At 62.5% G+C, this 24126-nt stretch overlaps 3 protein-coding genes across 4 annotated transcripts in view; 2 read left to right on the top strand and 1 right to left on the bottom strand.

The window, feature by feature from the left end:
• Window positions 1-724: 724 nt before the first annotated feature.
• SEMA3G (semaphorin 3G) lies at window positions 725-8998 on the top strand. The gene is made up of 16 exons (XM_068694474.1): window positions 725-875; window positions 3233-3393; window positions 3565-3627; window positions 4843-4962; window positions 5245-5335; window positions 5461-5577; window positions 5730-5872; window positions 6081-6195; window positions 6309-6378; window positions 6479-6623; window positions 6816-7047; window positions 7143-7234; window positions 7533-7574; window positions 7683-7896; window positions 8055-8194; window positions 8278-8998. Exons 1-16 carry the CDS (start codon window positions 785-787, stop codon window positions 8722-8724), a joined length of 2283 nt encoding a protein of 760 aa, XP_068550575.1. The 5' UTR covers window positions 725-784; the 3' UTR covers window positions 8725-8998.
• A 1450-nt stretch (window positions 8999-10448) lies between these two features.
• Window positions 10449-21632, top strand: BAP1 (BRCA1 associated deubiquitinase 1). Of its 2 annotated transcripts, none has more exons than XM_068694163.1 (17): window positions 10449-10609; window positions 12128-12157; window positions 12259-12313; window positions 12596-12728; window positions 13067-13186; window positions 13393-13454; window positions 13532-13674; window positions 14170-14248; window positions 15155-15278; window positions 15619-15736; window positions 16134-16321; window positions 17024-17157; window positions 17905-18377; window positions 18468-18574; window positions 19360-19452; window positions 19919-19991; window positions 20166-21632. In XM_068694163.1, exons 1-17 carry the CDS (start codon window positions 10573-10575, stop codon window positions 20297-20299), a joined length of 2103 nt encoding a protein of 700 aa, XP_068550264.1. In that variant the 5' UTR covers window positions 10449-10572; the 3' UTR covers window positions 20300-21632. The 2 variants fall into 2 exon arrangements, with proteins under 2 accessions (XP_068550264.1, XP_068550263.1); XM_068694162.1 differs by having other exon boundaries at window positions 18468-18628.
• Window positions 21504-24126, bottom strand: part of DNAH1 (dynein axonemal heavy chain 1) — a 73897-nt gene continuing 71274 nt past the window's right edge. Inside the window, exons 74-78 of the mRNA XM_068694161.1 lie at window positions 23919-24049; window positions 23389-23533; window positions 22944-23150; window positions 22306-22540; window positions 21504-22030 (exon numbers count right to left, since the gene is read on the bottom strand). Of these exons, the coding sequence (XP_068550262.1) occupies window positions 21909-22030; window positions 22306-22540; window positions 22944-23150; window positions 23389-23533; window positions 23919-24049 (840 nt within the window). The 3' untranslated portion in view covers window positions 21504-21908. The remainder of the gene's footprint in view (window positions 22031-22305; window positions 22541-22943; window positions 23151-23388; window positions 23534-23918; window positions 24050-24126) is intronic.

Here is a 24126-nt window from a genome sequence, read left to right as displayed (position 1 = left end):
CTTCCCAGGGTGGCTCCCCAGGACCCTTGGGGCACGGAGCGCTGCGCGAGCCTGGGCAGGAGCCTCGGCGTTATCCGCCAGAGGTGCCTCGGGGCTCGGATCTGCTTCTTGCTCCCATCCCCACCCAAGGTGCTACGTTTGCTCCAGCTTTTTGCTCTGCCTTCCCCCTCGGGGAGCCAGGCCAGGGCTCACCGGGCTGAATCGGGGCGGTTTTGGGCAAGTTGGGGCTGGCAGCGCTGCAGAGCCCTGCACGCACCGCAGGCTTCCCGTGCGCTGCTGGGGTGCTGCGTGCCAAGGGCTGGGGGCACGGCAGAGGGGTCGGGGTGCCCAGCTGGGGGGCAGGCAGTGGGTTCTCGGTCCCCAAGGTCCCCTCCTGTGCCCCCTGCTTGCCTTGTGTCCCCAGCTGGCGTGGGACCAGCCGTGCTTGGGGAGGGGAGCACCATCTGGGGACAGGTTGGAGAGGGGGGGACCCTCCTTCCCCTTCCTTGCTCCAAGTCCTCGACTTGGGGGGAACCGAGGAGGGGACCCCAGTGCCACGCAGCTGCTGCTCCCTGCCACAAACCCTGTGCCCTGCGACACTCGTGGGGTGCTGAAGCAGCGGGGACATCGCTTTCAGCACCCTCCTGCCCCAACCCTGCGCACCCGTTCCCCAAAGGATGCTTTGGGGCGCCCCCAGCGCCAGCTCCCGGGGCTGGGGGGGAGCGCCCGGGGCCGGGGCGGGCCGGGGCGGAGCTGCGGCCCCATAAAAAGCGGAGATCCCAGGAGCTGCGGCCCCGGGAGGAGGATGCGGGCGGCGGCGGCGGCGCTTTGCTGGCTCTGGGGCTCGCTGCTGGCCGCGGGGCGCAGCCTGCCCCGGCTCCGCCTGCCCCACCGCGGTGAGCCGGGAAGGGGAGAAAAGGGGGTGGGAAAGGTTTTTTTAGGGCTGGAGGGGGTGGGAATGTTTTTTTGGGGGCCGGGAGGGAGGTGGCGGGTCGCACCTCGCCGTGAGGGCTCCGCGGGTATGGGGAGCAGGGAAGCGTTTTGGGGAAACTGAGGCACGGGGTGGGGGGGGGCTGCCCTGCTGCCGGCACCCCTGGGTGCCAAGCGGGTGCTTTGCCCGCCTGGATTTAATTCAGACCTTCCCCGCGGACCTGCCCCTGCCTCATTAAGCCCCCGGCAGGTTGGAGCCCAGTTTGGCACCCGGGTGGGGGGCTGGAGAGCCTGGGGGGGGGCGCGTCCAAGCGAGGAGCCTCTAAAAAGAGAAAACCAACACTTGCATAACGCCCGGGGAGAGGAAGGGAAGGGGCTGGGGCAGCACAGCTCCTGCAGAGCCCCAGGAGCTGCCCAACGCAGCCCCGAGCCGAGGGCAAGCTGCTGGGGGCCCCCCCGGCCAAGCACTGGGGTGCAGAGCCCTGGGGGGGGGATGCTGGCTGCGCCCCGGGTCCTTCTTGCAGCCACCCCCCGTGTAGGAAGGGGGAAACCGAGGCACAGAGGGGGCTCCTCGCCCCAGGAGGTGACAGGTGCCCACCACGGCGGGGTCCTGTGGCTTCAGGCTGGGGTTGGCAGCAGCACGGGGAGGTTTCGGGGCCCCCAGCAGAGCTGGGCTGTGGGGTTTGGGTGCTGCCTCGGTGCCTGATGGGCTCCGGCACGAAGTCGGTCCTGTGGGAACTCCTGGGGACAGGCGGGCTCCCCAGGGGAACCAGCAACCTTTTGAAGCTTTTTTTTTTGTTTTATTATTATTATTATTATTTATTTCTTATTTATTTCTTATTTTTGCCTTCTAAAGTTGATTGCTCTGTTCCTCTTCCAAATTGGAAGCAGAAGCCGAGATTTCCCACGAAACAAACGAGCGTTTCAATTAAAACCATTAGGAGCCTCTGAACAGCCTCGGAAATGAACGCTGGGCAAAAGCGAAGCTGCTTTCACTTAGTTTGTCAGCCCGGGGTGCGCTTGGCTCCGCTCGCAGGAGCGGCTTTTGAGGTGGAAAGAGGGGAAGGCTCCGTGCTCCGCAGCCAGGGGGGGTGCCGGGCTGTCACCTCCCCCGGTGGCATTGCTGGGGTGGCGGTGGCCGTGTCCCCAGCTCACCCTGCTGCTGCTCCAAGTCCCCGTTTTCCTTCCGTGTTGGCTTCCAGCAGCGGGGCTGAGCGTGGAGAAGGGCATGTCTCCGCTGCACATCCCAGCATGTTGCAGCCCCCAGCTCCCTGTCATCCCCTCAAGGGGCTCCTGAATTGCTGTGGTGGTGCTGGCAAAGCCAGGGGGGGCTCTTTGGGGCCCCCCGTGATGGGGAAAAGACGGGGGGCACGGCAGGGTGATGCTTTTTGGAGGGGGAAGGTGCCCGGTGCCAGCGTCAGGCGAGGCGCAGGGGGAATTTGCCAGGGCTGGGGTGAAGGAAAAGCCTTGCTTGAAACAATACGAGCAGCCCGACGGCTTTGCCAATGTTATTCTGAGCTGGGAAAATATTATTGCTGGGCAAGAATAGAAGGAGACGACGGTGTTTTCCCGGGCTGGGCCCAGGGAAGCAGGAGGAGCAGAGATGCTGGCAGGGAGGGGTGCTCGGGGGCCGAATGACCCCAAGAGATGGGGCTGGGGCCACTGGGTGTCCCGGGCTGCTGGTGGCCCAGCCGAGCAGTGCCAGTGCCTCCTCTGCTCCTGGGGACAGATCCGAGCCATGGAGGGGACAGCCCGGCTGGGGACAGGGACTGCAGCAGCTGCAGGCCCCCCCAGGGCAGGCCGCAGAGGGTGCGGTGCATCTGGGGACAGCCGTCAATGGCTCTTTGTCCTCCTCCTCCTCCTCCGCTCGGCTGTCTTGGAGGCCTGGCCCGGGGTCGGCGCCACCGTTTCGGGGCCCAGTGAAGCCGAACCGCCTCCCCTTGCCCTCTCCCTCCCAGCTGGGGGGGCGCTGAGCTTTGGCAAGCCTCCACGTCCCCCTTCCGTCAGCCCCGAGGTGGTTTCCTATTGTCTGGGCATCCCATGGGATTCAGGCACCGACCCTATTGGGGAGCCTGGAGCTGGTTGCTCTGGGCTGAGCAGCAATGTCCTCCCCTGGGTGTCCCCGTGCCTTCACCCCGAGCTCCGGCCCCATGCCATGGTAGGGCACCACGATGCCCCTTTGCTCCAGCATCCTCCCGTGCCCTGGCTGCTGCAATTAGGGGGCTCCTTCCCGGGGATGGGAGCGCTGGTGACACCAACCAGCACCCTGGGGGCTTTTGGGGCTGGGGTGGCCCCTGCTGACGCTGCCTTCCCTGCCCGACAGAGCTGCTGAGCACCAACCGCTCCGTCCTTTTCTTTGGCCACCGAGGCTTCCTGGGCTTCCGCACACTCTACCTGGATGAGTACCGGGACCGGCTCTTTGTTGGGGGCAAGGACGCGCTCTACTCCCTGCGCCTGGACAGGGCCAGCACCGACACCAAGGAGGTGAGTGTCCTGCACCCAACCGTGCCGGTCAGAGGGCAATTAGCTGGCAATTAGCTGGCAATTACCCGCAGCTCCTGGGTGCTGAGCAGGGTCCTGCTGGGGATGCAGCTTCCCAAGGGGTCAGTGCCTGCCGTCCCCTCCACCCGCCCCAAAAGGCGCTTTGTGTTCCAGATCTACTGGCCGCCCCTGCCCGGGCAGACGGAGGAGTGTTTTCGGAAGGGGAAGGACCCAGGGGTGAGTCTCTCCCTCACTCTTGGGGCTAAAAATGAGGCAGGGAGCTAGTGCCCAGGCCTGGCTGTGTGTGGTGCTTGCGCTGGGCTCTGCACATCCCACCTCTGGGATGCCCCACGCAGGCAGGAGCTTGGAAACCTGAGCTCAGGGGGTCCCAAGCCCTGGTCCTGGAGCTTCTCAGCATCCCTGTGTGGCAGGGTACCCGTGCGCCGAGCTGTGCGTGGTCTCAGCAGGGAGGTTTTGGAGGGGGGTGCGCTGTGCTGGCCGTCCCGGCCATCCCCCAGCGATGGGAAATCTGCAGCTCGATCCGGTTGGGTGACCTCGTTCCCCTCTTTGCAATTACTTCGCGTCCCCCCAGCCCTGACATGAAACAGGAGTAAGGCAGGGGGGAGCCCGCCAGAGCCCCCAGGCTCCCCCAGCCCAGACAAATCACTCCCAGCGTGTTTATTTTCCAAGCTCTGACAGATCCAAGCTGGGAGAGCCTCGACTCTTTTTTTTTTTTTTTTTTTTTCTTACGTGTATTTTTTTTAACTCACCATTGCAGAGGCTCTTTGCAAAGGGAAAATAAACAGCGGGGAGGCCGGGGACCCCTGGGGCAGCTCGGTGGCAGGGCTCCCAGCAGCCAGGGGCCTCACGCCCTGCGCAGGGGACAGCAGAGGAGGGCGGGCAGGGCTGGGCAAGCAGCCGAGCAGAAGGACAAACCCGATGGGGACCGTCCCATCCTGCCTCCCCTGTCCACACGAGGTGCTTTGGAAGAGGATGGTGGGTGCTGGGGTGAGCTCTTTGGGGGGTGCAGGGGATATGGTCACAGCATGGAGGGTGAATTCCTCGTCGCTGTGTCCCCATGATGGGTGGGAAGGTGTCCCCAGTGGAAGGGACCACCCTGGGCAGCGCTATCAGGGGCTGCCCTGGGTCTGGAGGCAGCCGAGGGAGGCCGTGGGGCTCCAGCTCTGTCTCCTGCGTTTCCTCCCTTTGTTTCCTCCACTTCACCCAGTGCGAGCAGGAACGTGATGGGGGAAGGCCCAGTGAAAAGTGCAGTCCCTCTGCGATGAGCTGGGGGCTTGGGTTGGCAGAGCCCAACCCCGGCAAGCCCTGGCGGAGCCGTGAGCTGCACCTCTGGCACCTCCGGGTGAAGGCAGAGCTCGGAGGCCCCGTGTCGCTGGGGGGGGCGATGCAGCAGGTCCCTGCAAGCCCCCCCCTTCGTGGCCCTCTCCCCAGACCGACTGCGCCAACTACATCCGCCTGCTGCACCCCTACAACCGGACCCACCTGCTGGCCTGCGGCACCGGCGCCTTCCACCCCGTCTGCGCCTTCGTCTACGTGGGGCACCGCGGCGAGGTAGGCGCCTGGCTCGGGGTGGTGTCCTCAGCCTCCTTGTCCCCATCCTCCTCCTTCCCAGGGGTTTTAGGCTGCGTGGGGATGCTGGATCTGGTGTTTGCCCCGGTTGGGAACCAGCCCTGTGTTGCCCTTGCCCTTCCCCACCTCTCCGGCCACGGTGTCCCCGTGGTGGCAGCGGTGCGGGTGGCGTTTCCTCCTCTCCCAGTCCCCAGTCATCGGTGTGAGCCCCAGGTGGGCCCCCCCGGTGTGTCCCTATCACAGCCTCGCTGTCCCCAACCCCAGCATGCCTTCAGCTTGGATCCCACCAGCGTGGAGAGCGGCCGGGGCAGGTGCCCACATGAGCCCGACGGCGCGTTTGCCAGCACGGTCATCGGTGGGTTGCCGTCCCCGGGGACCTCGGGGTGCCGGGCGCAGGGACCGGGGGGCTGAGGGAGGGGGACACCGGTCCCTGTGCCACCAGCTGGGGGTGGCCGGGGGCTCTCAGGGTGTCTCTGCCAGGTGGGGAGCTCTACGCCGGCCTCACCGCGGACTTCCTCGGCCGCGACCCTGGCATCTTCCGCAGCACGGGGACGCGCTCTGCGCTGCGCACCGAGGTGGATCAGCGCCTGCTCAATGGTAACCGTGCCCCCAGCCCCACGGCACAGCGTGGGGGGCACAGGGGGAGCCCTCTTGCTGGGCTTTCCTCACCCATTTCCTGCTGTCACGCACGGCCCAGAGGTGTCAGCCGTGCCCTCTGTCCCCACCTGATGCTCCTAGCTCTCTCCTAGAGCCCAAATTCGTGGCGGCCTTCCTGATCCCGGACAACGACGACCGGGACAACGACAAAGCCTATTTCTTCTTCACGGAGAAGGTGGTGGAGGCAGATGGCAGGGAGCACGCTGTGGTCAGCCGGGTGGCACGGGTCTGCGTGGTGAGACGCCAGCGGCACCGCAGGGGATCACCCCTGGGCCTGCTCGGTGCCCGTTTTTTGGGGGCAGAAGTCCTGGGATGGGTTTTTGTAGCGGTGGCTGTATGTGAAAAGTGGGGCAGAAGGCTGGTGGGTGCTCCCCACTCAGGGGGCTGCCCAGGGGCTGTTTGCTCAGTCGTAGCAGTGGCCCTGACGCTCCCCGTCCCTGCAGAATGATGCTGGAGGCCAGAGGGTGCTGGTCAACAAGTGGAGCACCTTCAACAAAGCCCGCCTGGTGTGTTCTGTCCCCGGCCCCGGCGGCATCGACACCCACTTTGACGAGCTGGGTAAGGGGTGGGGAGCACCCCAGGGACCCCGCGGGTGCCGCTCCCTCGTTTGGTGGCTTTGGGAGGCTCCTGGACCACCAGCGAGTTCCAAGGCTTGGGTTTCTCCTCCCCAGAGGATGTCTTTTTGCTGAGGACAAGGGATGGGAAGAGCCCGGAGATCTACGCCCTCTTCAGCACCGTCAGGTGGGTGGCTCAGCACCAGCCCCAGCCCTTGGGGACACCCAGCCCTGGCCTGCCCATCGCCACCGATGGGATCTGATCTCCCTTCGTTGTCCCCTTCCAGCCACGTCTTTCGGGGCTCTGCTGTCTGCGTCTACCGCATGGCCGACGTCCGCGAGGTCTTCAACGGGCCCTTCGCACACCGCGAGAGCCCCCTCCACCAGTGGGCAGCCTACGAGGGCCGCGTGCCCTACCCCCGCCCAGGCGTGGTGAGCGGTCCCTGGGGGGCTGATCCCCCTCCTCCAGGGCGGGGGGCGATGTGGCCGAGCCCCCCTTGCCCTATTCGGGTCCCGATGGGGTTCCTGTGGGATCTGCCCAAATGGGGTCCCTCTTTTGGGGAGGAACCCAAGCAGTTCTCACCAAGTCGGGCTGGGCGAACGGGGTCCCTCCTGTCCCCGCAGTGCCCCAGCAAGACCACCAACCAGCCCCGGCGGCCCTACAGCACCACCAAGGACTTCCCCGACGAGGTGCTGCACTTCGCCCGCGCTCACCCCCTCATGCACAAGCCCGTGCGCCCGCGGCACCGCCGGCCGCTGCTGGTGAAGGCTGACCTGCAGCACCGCCTGCTGCAGCTCGTGGTGGACCGCGTGGACGCCGAGGACGGGCAGCACGATGTCCTCTTCTTGGGGACAGGTAAGCGGGGCGGGCAGGGCGGGCAGCACGCAGGGGATGGGTGCCGGGGTGGCCCGCGAGGGCGGGAGGTGGCGTCTCTGTCCTCCTCCTGGCAGATGCGGGCTCGGTGCTGAAGGTGGTGGTCCTGCAGAAGCCCAACTCGGCCGGGACCGAGGAGATGGTCCTGGAGGAGCTGCAGGTTTTTAAGGTGAATTTTGCTGCGAGGGAAGGGAGCGGTGGGGTGGGCACTGGGGGTGCGGGTCGGGGATGCATCCCTCGGCTGGAGGGATGTCACCGTGCCGCTGGGCACCAGGAGGGTTCCTGTCCTCCCCTTCCCCAGGGTGGCTGAGGTGCCCACCCCCTCCAGGCTCCAGCAGCCAGAAGGGGGGAATGCGCAGTGTTTTCTCCCCCACACGCTCTCCTGGTGTCCCCCAGAGACCCCACATGCCCAGGGCTCCCTGGGGAGAGGCTCGATCCAGCCTCACACCTGCCTCCCTCTCCTGCAGGTGCCCGTGCCCATCACCCAGATGGAGATCTCCGTCAAGCGCGTGAGTCCATTTCTCAGGGACTGGGGGCGAGGGTGGGTGGCCGGGAGGGGCTGTGCAACGTGGGGCCGGGTGTCACCGTGTCATCCCCGTGATGCTGCTGCCCCCCAGCAAACGCTCTACGTGGGCGCCAGCCTGGGGGTGGCCCAGGTGCGGCTGCACCAGTGCGAGAGCTATGGCACCGCCTGCGCCGAGTGCTGCCTGGCCAGGGACCCGTACTGCGCCTGGGACGGCACCGCCTGCACCCGCTACGTGCCCTCAGGCAAGCGCCGCTACGTGCGCCACACCAGCCCCGTGTACCAGTGTCTGGACCAGAACCTGACCGGTGAGAGGCTTGGGGTGAAGCCACCCCAGCCCGCGGTGCCCCCCAGGAGAAGCTGGGGGAGCCCAGGGAGCTCTGGTGGTGGTGGGAGACAGGCGCTTCGGCCCCACAGAGTGCCCACTTCTGTCCCCACCACGCGCACGCCTCTGTCTCTGCCCCAGTGGACGATTTTGAGCACGTTGAAGAGAAGGTGCTGTACGGCATGGAGCACAACAGCACCTTCCTGGAGTGCGTGCCCCGCTCCCCGCAGGCCAGCGTGCAGTGGTTCGTGCAGAGACCCCCGGATGAGCAGCAGGACGAGGTGAGACCCCAGCGCCTGCCCTTCCCCTTCCTTCCCCCCCCATGTTCCTGCCAAGGACCCAACCTCACGGCCGTGGCCGCCAGGTGAAGACGGACGAGCGGGTGCTGCAGACGGAGCGAGGGCTGCTGTTCCGCCAGCTGCACAGCCGCGACGCCGGGGTCTACTCCTGCAAGACGCTGGAGCACGGCTTCACGCAGACGGTGGCCAGGACCTCCCTGCGGGTGCTCAGGGGCGAGCAGCTGCCCCGTGCCTCCCCCCGGCAGCGTGAGGACGAGCGCCCGCCCTGCCCCGAGCCCCGGCAGGCAGTGCCAGCTCCCAAAGCCTGGTTCAAGGACATCCTGCACCTCGTCAGCTCCGCTGACCGGCAGCGGGTGGAGGAGCAGTGCCTGCGCCTCTGGTGTGGCCACCGCAAGGGCAAGTTGGCCAAGGGCAAGCTCGCCCTGGCTGGCTTGGATGCGGGCAAGAAGGGGCGCACGGCCAAGCCCCAGGGCGAGAGGATCCGCGTGCCCCGGCAAGCTGCGGCCACTTAGAGCAGGGGACCCGTCCTCGAGCTGCACAAAATCCTCCCGGCCCCAGGGCTGGCTCCTGGGCAGGTCCCTGTCACCTCGGGGGCTGCAGAGCCACCTCCTAAAGCGGGGCGTGCGGGGGAGATGCAATGGCACTGGGCCCCTCGCTCTTGCCAGGTGCCACCGGTCGCCTCGGGTGGGTATGGAGCCACGGTCACTGGGGTGGCAGTGACCCCGGGGAGCTTGCTGGCTTTCTCTGCAAATAAACGGGCCGAGCACAGCGCCAGCCCCCTCTTCACCCGTGGGGTGTCCAGGATCTTTCCACACTGCCGGCCTGGAGCCTGGGACAGACACTTGCTCTTGGGGGTAAAAACTGAGCCCTGTCGGCTGGATGGGGAGGCTGGGGCCACACTGGGATGGGTGCAGCGTGGGACGGGGGCTCTCACGGCACAGCCCCTGGCCTGAGCCCAGCCTCTGTGCTGGGAAGCAGAGCGGCCTTTGTATGAAAGGGGAAAAGCAGAAGCAGGGCAGGCACGGGGCCAGCGCTGCTGCTCCCGTTCCTGGAAAGGGATCGCAGGCTCATCCCCGGCCCCGCTTCAACCCCTCATCTTGCCCCCAAGGGAAACCACGAACTGTTTAGGGGCTGGGCAGGGTCAGGGAGGGTGGCAAACGGCTGCGGGTACGTTCGATCCATCCCTGGGTAAACATGGGAGAGGCTTGGGGTAAGGTCCCGCAGCCAGGGAGTAACTGCACCAGGACGGCAGGGGGTATGGGCAGAGGGGGTGGTGGGTTTTGGGGGGCAGCTACTGAGCCCCAGGGCCTCCCCAAAAGGCAGATCTCTGCCCTGCTATGGGTGCTACAGGCCGCTGTGGGTGAGGCACTCGCCTGCTGGGAGCTCCGGCAGCCGGGCTGATAAGGATCTCCCCTTTCCCCGGGCAGCACGGCCCCACACAATGGTGTGAACCGCGGCCCCGCCGGGCCCGGCATTGTTCGAAGGCAGAGGAAGGGGAAAGAAAATAATAATAATTAAACCCCAAAATAGCTCGCACAAAGCCCGGGCTGGGTGATATCATCGCTCCTCCCTTACAAGCACTGGTGCTGCAGCACAACGGCTGTGTGCAGTGCGGCGCCCTTGGTGGGGGCAAAGTCCCCGGGTGTGCTGCCTGGCCCCACGTGGGGCTGTGGGGCTGGGCTGTGGGACTCAGACCTGTGTGGGGCTGAGCAGTGGGACTCAAACTTGCGTAGGGCTGAGCTGTGGGGCTGAGCCCTGCATGGGGCTGAGCTTTGGGACTCAGACCTGTGTGGGGCTGAACTGTGGGACTTGGACCTGTGGAACTCAGACCTGTGTGGGGTTGAGCCACTTGTGGGACTCAGACCTGTATGGGGCTGAACTGTGGGACCCAGATCTGTGTGGGGCTGAGCCCTGCGTGGGGCTGAGACACCTGTGGGGCTGAGCTGTGAGACTCAGAAGTGCGTGGGACTGAGCTGTAGGACTCAGACCTGTATGGGGCTGAGCCCTGTGTGGGGCTGAACTGTGGGACTCAGACTTGTATGGGGCTGAGTTGTGGGACTGAACTGTGCAACTCAAGACCTGTGTGGGGCTGCACTGTGGGGCTGATCCCCCCCCCATGGGGCCGTCCCTCATCCCGTGCCCCCCCCCTCCCCCCCCCGGGGGCCTTTCTGTGGCGCCGCCTCCCGCGCCCGGCGCTGGCGGCGCGGTGACGTCACGCGGCGCGCGGTGCTGACGTGAGGGGCCGGGGGAAGGAGGAGGAGGAGGAGGAGGAGGAGGAACCGGGGGGGGGCCCGGAGCGGGGCCGGGAGGCGGCGGCGGGGCCGGACGGGACATGGCGGCACGGGCCGGGCCGCGAGAAGATGAATAAGGGCTGGCTGGAGCTCGAGAGCGACCCCGGTGAGGGAACGGGGGGGGCCGTGAGGAGGGTGGGGGCCGTGAGGGGGGGGTGGGCCTATGGCGGGAGGGCCTGTGAGGGGGTGTGGGGGGCTGTGAGGGGTGGGGGGGTTATGGGGGGGCTGTGAGGGGTTGGGGTGGTTGTGAGGGGGGTTTGGGGGAGTTGGGAGGGGTGTGGGGGCTGTGGGGGCTGGGAGGGGCTATGGGGGGTCTGTGAGGGGTGGGGAGCCTGTGAGGGTGGGGATTGAGGGGGTGTGGGGGGGCTGTGAGGGGCTGTGAGAGGGATATGGGAGGGATATGGGGTGTGGGGTCTGTTTGGGGTTTTGGGGGCCATGAGGGGAGTGTGGGGGGGCTGTGGGGGCTGTGAGGGGTTGGGGGGGTCATGGGGAGGGCTATGGGGGGGCTGGGAGGGGTGGGGAGGCTGTGGGGGGGTTTGAGGGGGTGTTTGGGGGCTGTGAAGGGCTGGGTAGGGGTGAGGGGGTGTGTGTGGGGGTCTGTGAGGAGTGGGAGGGGTTGGGGGGGCTATGGGGGGGTTGGGAGGGGTGGGGAGCCTGTGGGGGGGGTTGAGGGGGTGTGGGGGGGCTGTGAAGGGTGGGGGTGCTGTTTGGAGTTTTGGGGGCCGTGAGGGGAGTGTTGGGGGGCTGGGAGGGGTTGGGGGGGCTATGGGGAGGGCTATGGGAGGGGTGGGGGGGCTGGGGGGGGTTAAGGGGGTGTTTGGGGGCTGTGAGGGGCTGTGAGGGGGGTGGGGAGGCTGTGAGGGGGTTGTGGGGGAGGTGTGAGGGGTGTGGGGTCTGTTTGGGGTTTTGGGGGCTGTGAGGGGAGTGTGGAGGGACTGTGGGGGCTATGAGGGGTTGGGGGGGCTACAGGGGGCTGTGAGGAGGGCAGGGTTTGAGGGGATGATTGGGGGCTGTGAGGGGGTTGTGGGGGGGCTGTGAGGGGTTGGAGGGGCTATGGGGGGGGCTGTGAGGGGTGGGGGTGCTGTTTGGGGTTTTGGGGGCTGTGGTGGGGGTGTATGTGGGGAGGGGGTTGTTTTGGGGGGGTGCTGTGGGGGTGGAAGCACCTCAAGGCCCCAGTCGGCTCAGGGGGAGGCTGTGGGGTGGGGGAGGCGCAGCAGGGCTGAGGGAGGGGGAGGTGGGAGGCAGGGCCTGGGTGCTGTCAGGGAGCCTCAGGGGGTCTCCGAGCCTGGGGGGCTCTGCGGGGTGCAGCCAGGGTGTGCCACGGTGTGGGATGTCACTGGAGCTCCTCGGTGCTCTGCAAAATGGCCCCAGATGGAGGAGTGGGTGACTTGTGTGAGCTTGGGGGGGCCTCCTGCTGCTGGAGGTACCTCGCCTTGTCCCCATGTCACCCGCCAGCCCCTCTGGTGGGGGATGTGGACCCCAGGAGAGAGAGGAAGAAGCCGATGAATCTTTTGGCTCCTCTTCGCTGCGCCAGGGCTTGGGACCGCGCGCGTTCTCCCTGGGCTGGTGGTGGCCCCCTCTGTGCTCTGGTCAGAAGTAACCTTTGGGTTTTGTCCCTTTCCAGGTCTCTTCACGCTCCTGGTCGAAGATTTTGGTGAGTCCGAGGTGCCCTCCCGGGAAGCTGGCTTCATGCTTGATGCTACCTCTCGCCCTTTCTTGGTAGCCTCGGTACCAGCTTCTGCCCTTTGTTTGCAGGGGTCAAGGGGGTGCAGGTCGAGGAGATTTACGATCTGCAGAGCAAGTGCCAGGGGTAAGTCACGGGCTCGAAAGCGGGGTTTTGTTGAGCCAAATGCGTCTGTGGGCCTGGGAGCTCCTCGCCAGGTGCTGGGAAGGGCGCACACAAGGCCATGGGTCCCAGAGGTCAGCGCTGGGGTGGGCGAGCTCCTCGTGTGGTAACCCGGCTGGCACCGCCGGCTGCGAGGGCAGATGGGCCCCAGGCACAAAAATGCACAGAGCAAGACCTAGTGTGGGGCAGCCCCAGAGCTGTGCGTGCTCTGCCCAGCGCGCTGCAGCTGCTGACTCCTCTCCGCAGCCCCGTGTACGGCTTCATCTTCCTCTTCAAGTGGATCGAGGAGCGCCGCTCGCGCCGCAAGGTCTCGACCCTGGTGGATGAGACGTCGGTGATCGACGATGACATCGTCAATAACATGTTCTTTGCTCACCAGGTGGGCTGGGGGAACCTCGGGGAGATCTCCCCTGGGTGGTGAGGCAAAAGGAGCTGCGGGTGGGGAAGGAGATCTCCTTCCTGGGGGTCTCTGCCCTGAGCCACAGCTTGGAGGGACCCAGGGGAGGGCTGAGAGCCTGACTGGGGCCCGTGCTGCCAGCAGGTGCCCACAGGGGCACGTTGGGGCCTGCTGAAGGAGGCCGATCTCCTCTGCCCCTCCGAGAGAGCAGCTGTACCTCAGGTTGCTGTTCCACGAGCGGTTTTTGGGTTATTGGTGACAAGGGGGTTGTCAAACAAGCGCTGTTCCTGCTGCTAACTGGTCCTTGTGTCACCCCCCAGCTGATCCCCAATTCCTGCGCCACCCACGCCCTGCTGAGCGTCCTCCTGAACTGCAACAATGTGGACCTGGGCCCCACGCTGAGTCGCATGAAGGATTTCACCAAAGGATTCAGCCCCGAGGTAGGGGCGGAGGCGTGCAGGGCTGTGCAGCGCTGTGACCCTCTCCTGCTCCCCTCAGGACCCTGCTGTGGCCAGCTGGCTTCTCTGCAGCCCTTTGTGGCTGCCTGAGCGTTGCGAATTTGATCTGTGATCAAATGCACTCCTGCTTTCACACCTAGCATTTTCTTACAATTTCTCCGTTGTTTCCCTCTCCTGCTCTTCTGCAGAGCAAAGGCTATGCCATCGGCAACGCCCCCGAGCTGGCCAAGGCCCACAACAGCCATGCCAGGTGAGCCAGGATGCCTCTCGCAGTGCGGTTCTGCTGGAGCGGGCTCCCCGCTCACCTCCTGCCTCTCGCCCTCGCAGACCGGAGCCGCGGCACCTGCCGGAGAAGCAGAACGGCATCAGCGCTGTGCGAACCATGGAGGCTTTTCACTTCGTCAGCTACGTCCCCATCAAGGGGCGGCTGTTTGAGCTGGACGGGCTGAAGGTCTATCCCATCGACCACGGTAAGAACCTGCCTGCCACTGCTTGCTGAGGCGGTTGGAGGGACAGCCTGGTTTGTCCACGTTTGTGTTGTCTTTCGTTGTCAGTGAGCGTTAGCTGGGCTTCATGGAGAATCATTCCAGCAGCTCCCAGATTCGTCCTGAGTTTTGACAGCTCCTTTTGGAGCCTCTGCATTGGAGCCTTTGTGTAGAAAACAATTACTTCTACATGCATCACGTTGCTTTTTTCCAGCCGTGCCGTTTTCCTCCACAGTAGCTCAGGGCTGTGAGGTCCTTCTGCAGCTTGGTGATGTGGCATCACAAGCAGAACCTGTCCCCTCCTCACTGCTCCCTGTGCCAAATAACTGCTGCGTGCTGAGGCCTGAGGTCCCCAGCAGTACTGCTTGGGGTGCTCCTCTCAGTCTGGCTGCTCCGTTCTGTCTTTCAGACACGTGCTTATCCCTGCTAGGGCTTTGCTTCTGTTTCTGCGCTGCTAATTCTGGCTCTGCCTTTCTCCAGGGCCGTGGGCTGACGACGAAGAATGGACAGACAAAGCCAGGAGGGTGATCATGGAGCGCATCGGCCTGGCCACTGCGGGGTAATGTCCCGGCCCTGCTGTGGGCTTTGGGTCATCTCCTCTGCCCCTGGGTCATTTCTGCCGGGCTCTGATGAGTTGTGGGGGTGAGAACGTTGCTTGGGAAGGGTGTGGGTCCGCTGCCTGGTCCCTTTCTTTGCCCCTGATCTGGAGCATGCGGAGGAGCTGTGCTCAGTGTGGTGCAGTCCCTGTGAAGTGCCGTGTGGGACAGGAGTGGCCACGTCAGGTCCCAGTTTGCTGAAGGGAGAGAGAATGGGGCTGCTGGTGCTGGGCCAGGCCTCCTGATATGGGCAGAAGTCTGAACACTGCTGCCTGCAGCCTCGTGTTCCCTGGCCTTGGTCCTCGTGGGGGACTTCAGCCCTCCTGGTGTCTGCTGGAGGGCAGGTGCTGATCTGGGCAGTTGGGAGAGGAATTTGGGGACTGGAGGAAAGCAAACGTCACTTCTGCCTTCAAGAAGGTCAGAGGGAGAGCCCAGGGAACTGCAGGCCAGTCAGCCTTACCTGGACCCCTGGAACTGTGATGGAACAGCTCGTCCTGGAAACCATTTCCAGCCACGTGAATGACAGGAAGGTGATCAGAGGTAGTCAGCGTGAAGCACACCACGGGGAAGTGGTGCCTGGCCTACCAGGCATCCTCCTGGGGTGAGGTGACTCGCTTGTGGATGAGGGAAGAGACATGGATATTCTCTGCCTTGACTTCAGCGAGGCTTTTGATCTGTCTCCCGGGAGATTCTCATAGAGAAGCAGCAGCGTTATGGTGTCAGATGAGCAGGCAGCGAGGTGTTTTGAAGCCTGGCTGAACAGCCAGGTTCAGAGGGTGGTGGTCAGAGGCACGGCCTCGTTGGAGGCCCGGAGCTAGCGGAGTGCCGCAGGGGTCGGTCAGCGTGAGGTCTGCTTTGACTCCCCGCAGGGAGCCGTACCACGACATCCGTTTCAACCTGATGGCAGTGGTGCCCGATCGGAGGATGAAGTACGAGTCCAAGCTTCACATCCTGAAGATGAACCGCCAGACCGTGCTGGAGGCCTTGCAGCAGGTAGGAGAGCCCGGGTCCCGAGGGAGTGCAGGGTTCAGATGGTAACAGGCTCTGCTCTCAGGGGATCTCGCTGTGCTGTAGGGATCCTGCATGGTTCTTATTTGTTTTGTTTTTTCTCTTTGTGAGACCTCCTCTGGGAAGAGGAGATATCCTTGTTGCTGCTTGCCCTTTTGCTGCTCATCTGGGAGGTTGTCCGTAAAGCTGGTGGTGGTTGTGTGTGTGGGTGCTCAGAGGTTGGCTTGCCCTCGCAAATTCTCCCTCGGTGATGCCCTAGGGGGAGCAGTGTGCTTTGGGTCGCCCTGCTCCGTTACTCACTTCTGCTCTATCGTTTGCCTTCAAGCTTATCCGAGTCACTCAGCCTGAGCTGATCCAGACCCAGAAGTCTCAGGAATCTCAGTCTACCGAAGAGACAAAGCCAGCCAGCAGCAAGACTGTGGCTCCAGAGAGCACCCATCCAGGTAGGTCCCCGTGCCAGGGGTGTTGCAAGCCAGCGTGGCCTGCTCTGAAGCAAGCACATCCTGGCATAGGCTGGTGATGGTGTCTGGCTGACCTGGAGCTTGAGAAACTTCTATGGGTGGCTTCATTTTTCTTTTCCTCTGACCCCAGCTCCACGTGCAGCGCGCTGGGATGTGGCTGACCAGGCCTGCTGTAGATACCAGAGTGCCTGGGAGGAGTGTTGGAGGGAAACAGAGCTTGAAAAGGGGGAGGGCTTAAGTTTGGGGACACTTGTGATGCTCTGCTCGTGCTCTGGTGGAGCGTATGAGCTCTTCTGTTACGTGGGACAGGAGAGGGGTGGCAGAGGGCGCTGAGTAGCCAGCAGTGGAAGTGAGAGGCTGCGCGGTGCCTGTGTTGCAGACAGCACTGATGAGCCCACGAGCCAGGGGCACCCCGCGGCCACACAGAGCCCACCCACCCGCTCCAAGCCAGTGGTGAAGACGTCAGCAAGCACCATCAACGGGGCGCCTCCGGCAAACCCCAACCCCATCATGCAGAGGTTGCCGGCCTTCCTGGATAATCACAACTACGCCAAGTCGCCCATGCAGGTGGGTTGGAGCTCCAGGCTCCGGTCAGGGGTGCTGCTGGCCTTCTGCTCCGAGTCCCCCGCCTCCAGGGGGTTGTTGCTGAGCAGGTCTCGGCCCTTTCCCTGCCTTGCGGAGTGCCTGCCCTCGTGCTGCTCAGGCTGGAAGGGCAGAGGGGTAAAAAATGACCCGGCAAAAGAGGTTGGCTCTAACGTGGGTCGCTCGGTTGGTGTGAATCACTGCATTGTGGGGCAACATTGATGTTGGAGTGAAGGGGGCTGGGCAGGGACAGTTTGCTCATGCAGACTTCATGCTCAAGTGCAGAGGAAAAAGCTTCCCATGGGAACCACATCCAGGAGCTGCCGTTGGAGGACTGGGGAGGATCTGGGTTGAGGGCTGTGGGGTGGCAAAGGACAGAGCCCAACTCCCTTTTTTGCTGCTGACCTGGTTATACTCAAGCCAGTAATGCTTAAATGGACCCAAACTGTGAGCTTGGGTGTCTCCTGGCTGCTGACACTCTGCATCCAGGTCCTGGTCTGCACCGAGCTTGATCCAGAAGTACCACGGACAAGCTCGCAGCCAGAGCAGTTGCACGAGAGGCAGCTGTTCCTCAGGGGCACAGGGAGCAGTGATTTCCAGCTGAGCAAGCGTACACAGGAGTTCTGTCCACGGGGCTCTTCCTCCTCACCCAGCAGTCGGCAGGCTGTCAGCGGTGGTGTTTTGCAGGAGGAGGAAGACCTGGCGGCAGGAGTAGGTCGCAGCCGGGTCCCGGTCCGACAGCACCAGCAGTACTCGGATGATGAGGATGACTACGATGATGATGAGGAAGAGGAAGTTCGTAACACCAACTCAGCCATCAGGTAATGGCTCGAGCTGAGGCAGAGGGCAGAGGGAGGCTTAGCTGTGTGCCTGATTCAGGGGTGCTGACCTTCGCAGAATTGCTTGCAGTGACTTCCAGATCTCTTTCCTGAGCATGATTAGCTGTGTTACAGTCTGTGACTGCAACGTGTGTGCAATCTGGACTGTTTTTCAGTTTGCCTGGCATTTTACTGTTCATTCCTTGGATTTTGTGAAACCTTTCTGTTGCTCTTCATAATCAACTCTGAATTTTGTCTGCCCTGAGTAACTGTGTATCTGGGACTTCTCTGCTTCCCCCCTTTTCCAAACATTCCTGAACAAAACGAATGGGCCAGCACTGGGGGGGCTCCTTCGTAGCCTGCCCAGCTTTGCTTTTCTTTCTCCTAGGGCTTTTCTGGTTGCTGTGTGGGTAGTGGAGCTCGACCTGGGGAAGGTTACCTCATAGCTGATAAATTACCGGGCTTCTTGGGCAGAGGGTGTCAGCTGAGGAAATGTGGTGTGCTCTGCTTGGGGTGCTTTATTTTTTCACCACTCTGTAGGGATACCTGCAGCTGAGCAGCTTGGTGGGGTGGGCTGCTGCCAGAGATGCTGGTGGCAACGAGAGCAACCTAGAAACGTTCCAGGCCTTGCTTCATCCTAGCACGTGGCCTCAGGTGCTGAGTGTGGGGCTGGCAGTGCCCGTGCTGCTGCAGCTGGGCCCCCCAGCTCCTTCCCCCCGGCTTCACCTTCCCTTCTGCATCCCTGGGCAGGTACAAAAGGAAAGGGCAAGTAAAGCAAGAGCACGCAGCGGGGGCTGCGGACGGCCAGCTCTCTGTCCTCCAGCCGAACACTATCAACGTCCTGGCTGAGAAGCTGAAAGAGTCGCAGAAGGACCTCTCCATCCCCCTGTCCATCAAGACGAGCAGCGGCGGAGCTGCCGTGGCGGTTGTCACTCACTCCCAGCCCTCTCCCACCCCCAGCAACGAGAGCACCGACACCGCCTCCGAGATCGGCAGCGCCTTCAACTCCCCGCTGCGCTCTCCCATCCGCTCGGCCAACCCCACCCGCCCCTCCAGCCCCGTCACCTCCCACATCTCCAAGGTCCTTTTTGGTGAGGAGGACGGGCTGCTGCGCATCGACTGCATGCGCTACAACCGGGCCGTCAGGGACCTGGGGCCCATCATCAGCTCCGGGCTGCTGCACCTCACAGAGGACGGTGTCTTTTGCCCGCTGGCTGTTGCAGGTAGGTGCCCGCAGTCCCTGTGGGGGTGCCCCGTGGTGATGGGGCCGCGTCCTTTTGCTGTGGCTCCTAACGCTTCTCTCCTGTGAGCAGATGGGGGGAAAAGCTCCCCCTCGTCCATCAAACCCGGTGAAGAGGCCCAGGTTGCCATCAAACTGGAGGAGAAGGAGGGCAGTGAGGCCGGTGACAGCAAAGAGAAGGTGGGACTTGGCAGGACCAGTGATCACCCTGGGGGGGAAAAGTATTCTCCCAAGGTGAGTTTTGTGCTGCGACGGCCCTAGGAACACGGAGCCCCCTGTGCTCGCCCAGAGACGCAGCAGCACCGGCAGTGACCGAACCACACGTGCACGGTGTCCCGCTCGCATGCCGCCGCCGCCGTGCCTTGAGGCACAGGGCAGTGCAGGTTTTGTGCCTCGTATCCTCTTGGGACACCCGTGTTGGCAGCGGGTAGAGCTGCTGCTTCCTGTGGTTGGGATGTTCTCCATGCTCTACTCTGGGACTCTGCTGAGACCCTGCCCAGGTCCCTTGGCAGCCCAGCTCCCAGCCTGTCCTAACTTTATTGCCTGTCTCTGCTCCTAGCCAGCAACAGGACCAGGCTTGGGCAGCACGAGCACACGGAGGTCTCCCTGCAGGATAGCTGCCTGGAAACGTCTTCTGTTTTACTCAGAAGGGAAATCCTCAAGCTGTGTTAGTGAAAAGAACCAGGGCTGGGCTCAGGCAGAATATGCCTGTGAACAACAGCTCACCTGTGGCTAGCCTTAGCACCAGCTGATTGATTATCCTCACTCAGATGTTCCCTATACTGAAATGCTATTTTATTTTTTTCCCCTCTCTGGCAAGTGTTTTTTTTTGTTTGTTTGTTTGTTTTGTTTTGATGAATCCTAGCACAGTGAGGAACACCCCCAGCTCACCCCTGCAGCTTTAGGGCTGTGTGCTGGCAGGCACGGGACCGTCTGCTCACGTTTGCTCTGCTTGGTCCTGTCAGGAGCTGCTGGCACTGCTGAAGTGTGTGGAGGCAGAGATTGCAAACTACGAGGCCTGCCTGAAGGAAGAGGTGGAGAAGAGGAAGAAATTCAAGGTGTGTTTGTTGCTGGATCATCTGTGTTGCTGATTTAGCTCCCTGAAGGCTTCCAGCTGTGGTCAAGCTTATGTTAAAGTGGAGGGAGGGTGGTTCAGCTGAGAAGAGCGATGGGAACACCTGAGCTCTGTCCTGTTACCAAGCACAGCCAGGTACAGGAGCGCTCCTCCTAGGGCAGATTGAGGCCCCTGGGCGGCCCAGGCTGGAGAAGGGTGGAGGAGCTCTGCAGCTGGGACACTGCTGAGCATCAGCACTGCTAGGAGGAAGGGTGGGCACCTCTGTGCCTGCAGGCCTGGCAGGGTTCCTCCTGTGCCTTCTTGTGTGCTGGGCTGGGGGCTGAGACACTTCCTGCTCTGTTCCCTCAGCCTGGGGCTGGGCCAGGCACTACACCGGTTCTTGGCCCCGTGAGCTCTCCTTTCTCCCTGCCCCATCTGTAATTATGTATGAATCTGCGTTCTGTTTGTAGATTGATGACCAGAGGAGAACCCACAACTACGATGAGTTCATCTGTACCTTCATCTCCATGCTGGCGCAGGAAGGTGAGATGTGGAAACAAGGTGTGGGGTTCAGGTTCAGCTGCAGGGAGCTCTGTGGGCTTGGGGTGAGAGAGGGAGGGCTGTGATTTGGTGTCAGTAATGCCAGCACCCTCTCCAGTGCACGCTGGCCATCTGCAGCACTTTGTTACAGCAGCTGTGCTGCCTCTGTCCCTGCAGGCATGCTGGCCAGTCTCGTGGAGCAGAACATCTCCGTCCGCAGGCGGCAGGGAGTCAGCATCGGCCGTCTCCACAAGCAGAGGAAGCCCGACCGCCGGAAACGCTCCCGTCCGTATAAAGCCAAGCGTCAGTAGTAGCCTTGGGGTCAAGACTGTGAGGAACTGGCCCCTGGGGCTTTGGGCAGTGGCACTTGGATGTATCTTACCCTTTGCCCAAGGAAGAGGGACCCCAGTGAGAAGCCCTTGGCTGAGGTGGAGCCTTGGGACAAATGGAAATTGGGTTTTCCTCCGAGCGTGAGTTGTGAAAGGCAGAACTGCCTTGTCTCAAGGAGAGACCCTGCAGCACCAGGCGAGCCTGAGCTGCCCCCCTGGGCCGTGGCCATGCACAGATGCCCTGGGCCTGTGTCTCAGTGCCGTGGCTGAGGACTGTGGCAGGAGGGGCAGAGCCCACCTGGTAGTGGTGGGCCCGGTGTGGGGACACTGGTGCCGCTGGTGTGAGGCTGTGCTGGCCACAGCTGGCTGTGGCTTGTGTCCTGTGTGTGCAGGCCTTCAGCTCTGTGCTTCCCCAAGCCACTCACGGCTGTTTTCTGTTCCTCTCCCACCCTTCACAAAATTTATGTTTTCTGGTTCTGAACCACACTTTGGCTCCTGGACGGAGCTGTTCTCCAGTATGGCTGGCCTGCGTGAACACAGCTCTGTGCTGCCCAGTTCCCCGAGCTGGCTGATGCTCCAGGGATGGCAGTGCCACCTCCCCACCCAGCCAGGCTCTCCTTTGGGCATTGCCCCCTTGTCCCCAGCCCTGTGGGGGTGCTGGAGGGCCCTGCTTCCACAGCAGCTCTCCTAGGGACCAGCTCTGTGGCCCTGGCTGGTGCCTTTGGGTCACACAGGGTTGCTCCAGCCCTTGTCCCAGGTTGGCCTTGGTGCTGGGGTGGAAGCTGGATCTGGAGGTGCCTTGGTGCCCTTGATGAAGCCTTTCAGGGGGGGAAGAGGTGACGGTGTAATACCCAAGGCACAAAGGGAGCTTGGTGGGCAGACAAACTGGCGGAAGCCCAAAACTGCTTCTCCTGCCCAAGCTCCTCACTGGTTGCCACCCAAGAGCTTGCTGGTGTGGGCAGTGCCCTGGTTCATACTGCAGCACACCAGCACAGCCTTCCTACCAGCCCCATCAGCGCTCCTGCAAGTGGTTTTCTCCCCCATCCTCAGCAGCCTGGCAGAAATCTCAGAAGCCAAAGGTTGGTGCCTCTCCCCAGAGGTGAAGGCAGGAGGAGCTGAGCTGGGGACAAGGGGAACAGAGACAGGAGAGGACTGAATTTGCTGAACGGGAAAACTTGTACAGATCTTCACTGTGGAATGAAACTGTCTTTTTTTTTATTTGTTGAAGGAAAGCAAAATCCTTCTTCTTGCTGTGTCTGATACCAAGTACTGTACATAATGGATCTGAAGGAATAAAGCTATCCTGTAACAGCCATCCAAGGGACGGGGGTGGGAGGGAAGGGTGAGCCACCTGTAAGCACTGGAGCTGGGTCCATTGCTGTATTTTTGACAAACTGGCAGCTCTTCTGGGGCGCTAAAAACTTGGAGCAAGTGTGGGGGTTGCAGCAACAACAAGTAAATGTGATTGCTGGTGGAGCTGAGCAATTCAGTTACAGTGAAGGGCATGAGGAGCAGCTCAGGAGGAGGGGCAGGGGTTGGTACCTGTCAGTGCCTGCCCCTGGTGCTTCCCCTGCCCGCGCAGGTTCCCCAGCTAGAAGTCCAGGGAGCAGATCAAGGCTGTGCCCCGTTTGATCCAGTGCTGCTGGGGCTTGTCCGTGGGGAGCTCCACAGCGATCACGTAGTTGGTGGAGTGGCCTGTGGTCGACAGCGTTCCTGGATGGGGGGAAGCAAAGGAGGGAGGGTGGTACCACAGCCTGGCTGCCCGGGCAGCTGCAGCAGTCCCCTACAAGTGACCCCATGTCCCATCCCAGAGTATTTTAGGGTGAGGGCTCCACTCCACAACCAGAGCAGGCACAATCCCATTTTTCCCTGCTCTAATACCAGTGCACAGCAGGAGGCAGAAGAGCTCTGCAGCCTCTCCTGGGCTGTCTTTCCTAGCTAGCTCTATGGGCTCTGTTTTCAGAGGCCTGTGTCTTCAGGGCACCTACCTGCACGAGTGAGCGTCTTGTAAATGGGGCACAGGTAGATGCCGGTGGCTGGAGCCTTGCGGCTGGGGACAGGAAGCAGCCAGATGACTGCCATCTCGGTGTAAAGCTCCTTGGGCCGGGACTCCGCCAACTGAAAGGCAGAGGGGTCCCAGCGGGCGCCTTCGAGGAACAAGCCGTGGATGTAGCAGCCCTCGGCGGGAGGGTGAGCGAGCTCGCTTGCTGACTCCTTCATCACCTGTGGTGAAGAGCAGGCCCAGGGCTGTGAGCGAGGCACAGCTGTGGAGGCTCAGCCCCCAGGACCTCCCCCAAAACCCCTTACGCTGTTCTTGGTTAAGTCAGTGCTACCAAAACCTGCCCCAGCTCTCAGAAGTGCCGGCTGGGTTTTCCAGCAGCCTGAGGAAAAGCCTGGAGAGAGAAATGTGAGCAGGTCTGGAGAGAGGGAGAGGTCTCTGGTTGCCTCATGACGGTGCCTGGTGGTGTTGGTGTATGTATCTGAGCACATCTCCAATGCTGGGCTCCCCGTGCAGCAACTGGCTCCACTTTTGAGCAGGCTGGGGCTAGAACTAGGCCTGTGTGCTGCTTTGTTCTATCAGCAAATTCCCAAGCAATCCAGCAAGAAATCTGGCTGAGTCACTCACCTGGAAGCTAAATGAGATCGTGTCGATGGAGATAACAGACTTCCTGGCGAAGTTCTGCAGTGTCCCCGTGAGGAAAGCCTGGGGGAAGAAGAACCCGCTGATCCAGAAGACGGAGGGGATCCCGTCATTGATCCATTTCTTCAGGAATTCAATCCGCTGCACCAAGTCGTTCACCCAGGATGCCAAGGGCTTCAGCGAGGGGTAGGCCTGCGGGGGACCAACAGGGGAAGGTGGTGAGTTCATACAAGGATACCCTAAACCTCGTGCCTGAGTTGCTGACAGCTGCCCAGAGCCCAGGAATTCATCCAGCCTAGGGCTGAGAACCTCCTGCATGAGGCAGGAGACATCTGCAAGCCCCAGGGGCTTTGTGCAGTGTGAGACAGCCCAGCCCAGCTGTGGAATTTGTCCAGCTTCCCTGGGCAGCTGGGCTGGCTGGGAGGTGTACCTTGGTGTTCCACATTGCAGGGACGGCGTTGTTGTACAAGCTGTCGGCCATCAGCTCCAGCTGAGAAGACATCACAACCAGGCCCTTGAGAGCTTTCAGCAAATCCTTCAGAGTCTGAGCAATCACCTCCAGGAGGCTGTTGTACCTACAGAGAAAAAGCTGATGTTTCTGTGGAGGGATCAGAGTGACCCGGTACAGGGCTTCACCACCGTGTCTGCCCACAGTGTCTGGCTCGCTGTACAATGAGCAAAACCCCATGTAACCTTCATCTTCCATCCTCTTGGATGGGGCCCTTGTAATTGCCCCCCTCCCCAAGCCCTGGATTGCTGCCAGTAGCAGACGGAGCCACTGATCAGCCCCTGCACAACAGGGAGCAGCTGGAGGCTCTGTCTGGGACAGCAGAGCCATGACCATTGCTGCCACCGCCCTGCCACCAATGAAGTCCCTTGGGGAAGGGGGCGGGGGTTGAAGCAGGGGCACGCACATCCCAGCAGATTTCTGGCCCAGGACAGGACCCCACAAGGGGTTACCTGATCACCTCCTGCACCAGCACCGTGTTCATGGACTCCTCATAGAGCAGCGGGTATTTGCGGATCACCTCCTGCAAGTCCATGAGGGCAGGCAGCTTTGCCAGGATGTCCCTTGAGGTCTCCTCCACGAGCTGGAAAGCAAGCAGCGAGCAGGTGAGCATCCTGCTGGCCGCAGCCGCTGGGAAAAGAGAGGACCACGACCCAGATG

This window comes from Anas acuta, chromosome 11 (genome assembly GCF_963932015.1).
Source record: "Anas acuta chromosome 11, bAnaAcu1.1, whole genome shotgun sequence".
In the NCBI taxonomy this organism is placed as follows: Eukaryota; Metazoa; Chordata; class Aves; order Anseriformes; family Anatidae; genus Anas; species Anas acuta.
The sequence above is the reverse complement of the archived record's forward strand: the minus strand, read 5'-3'. Positions and strand labels throughout refer to the sequence as shown.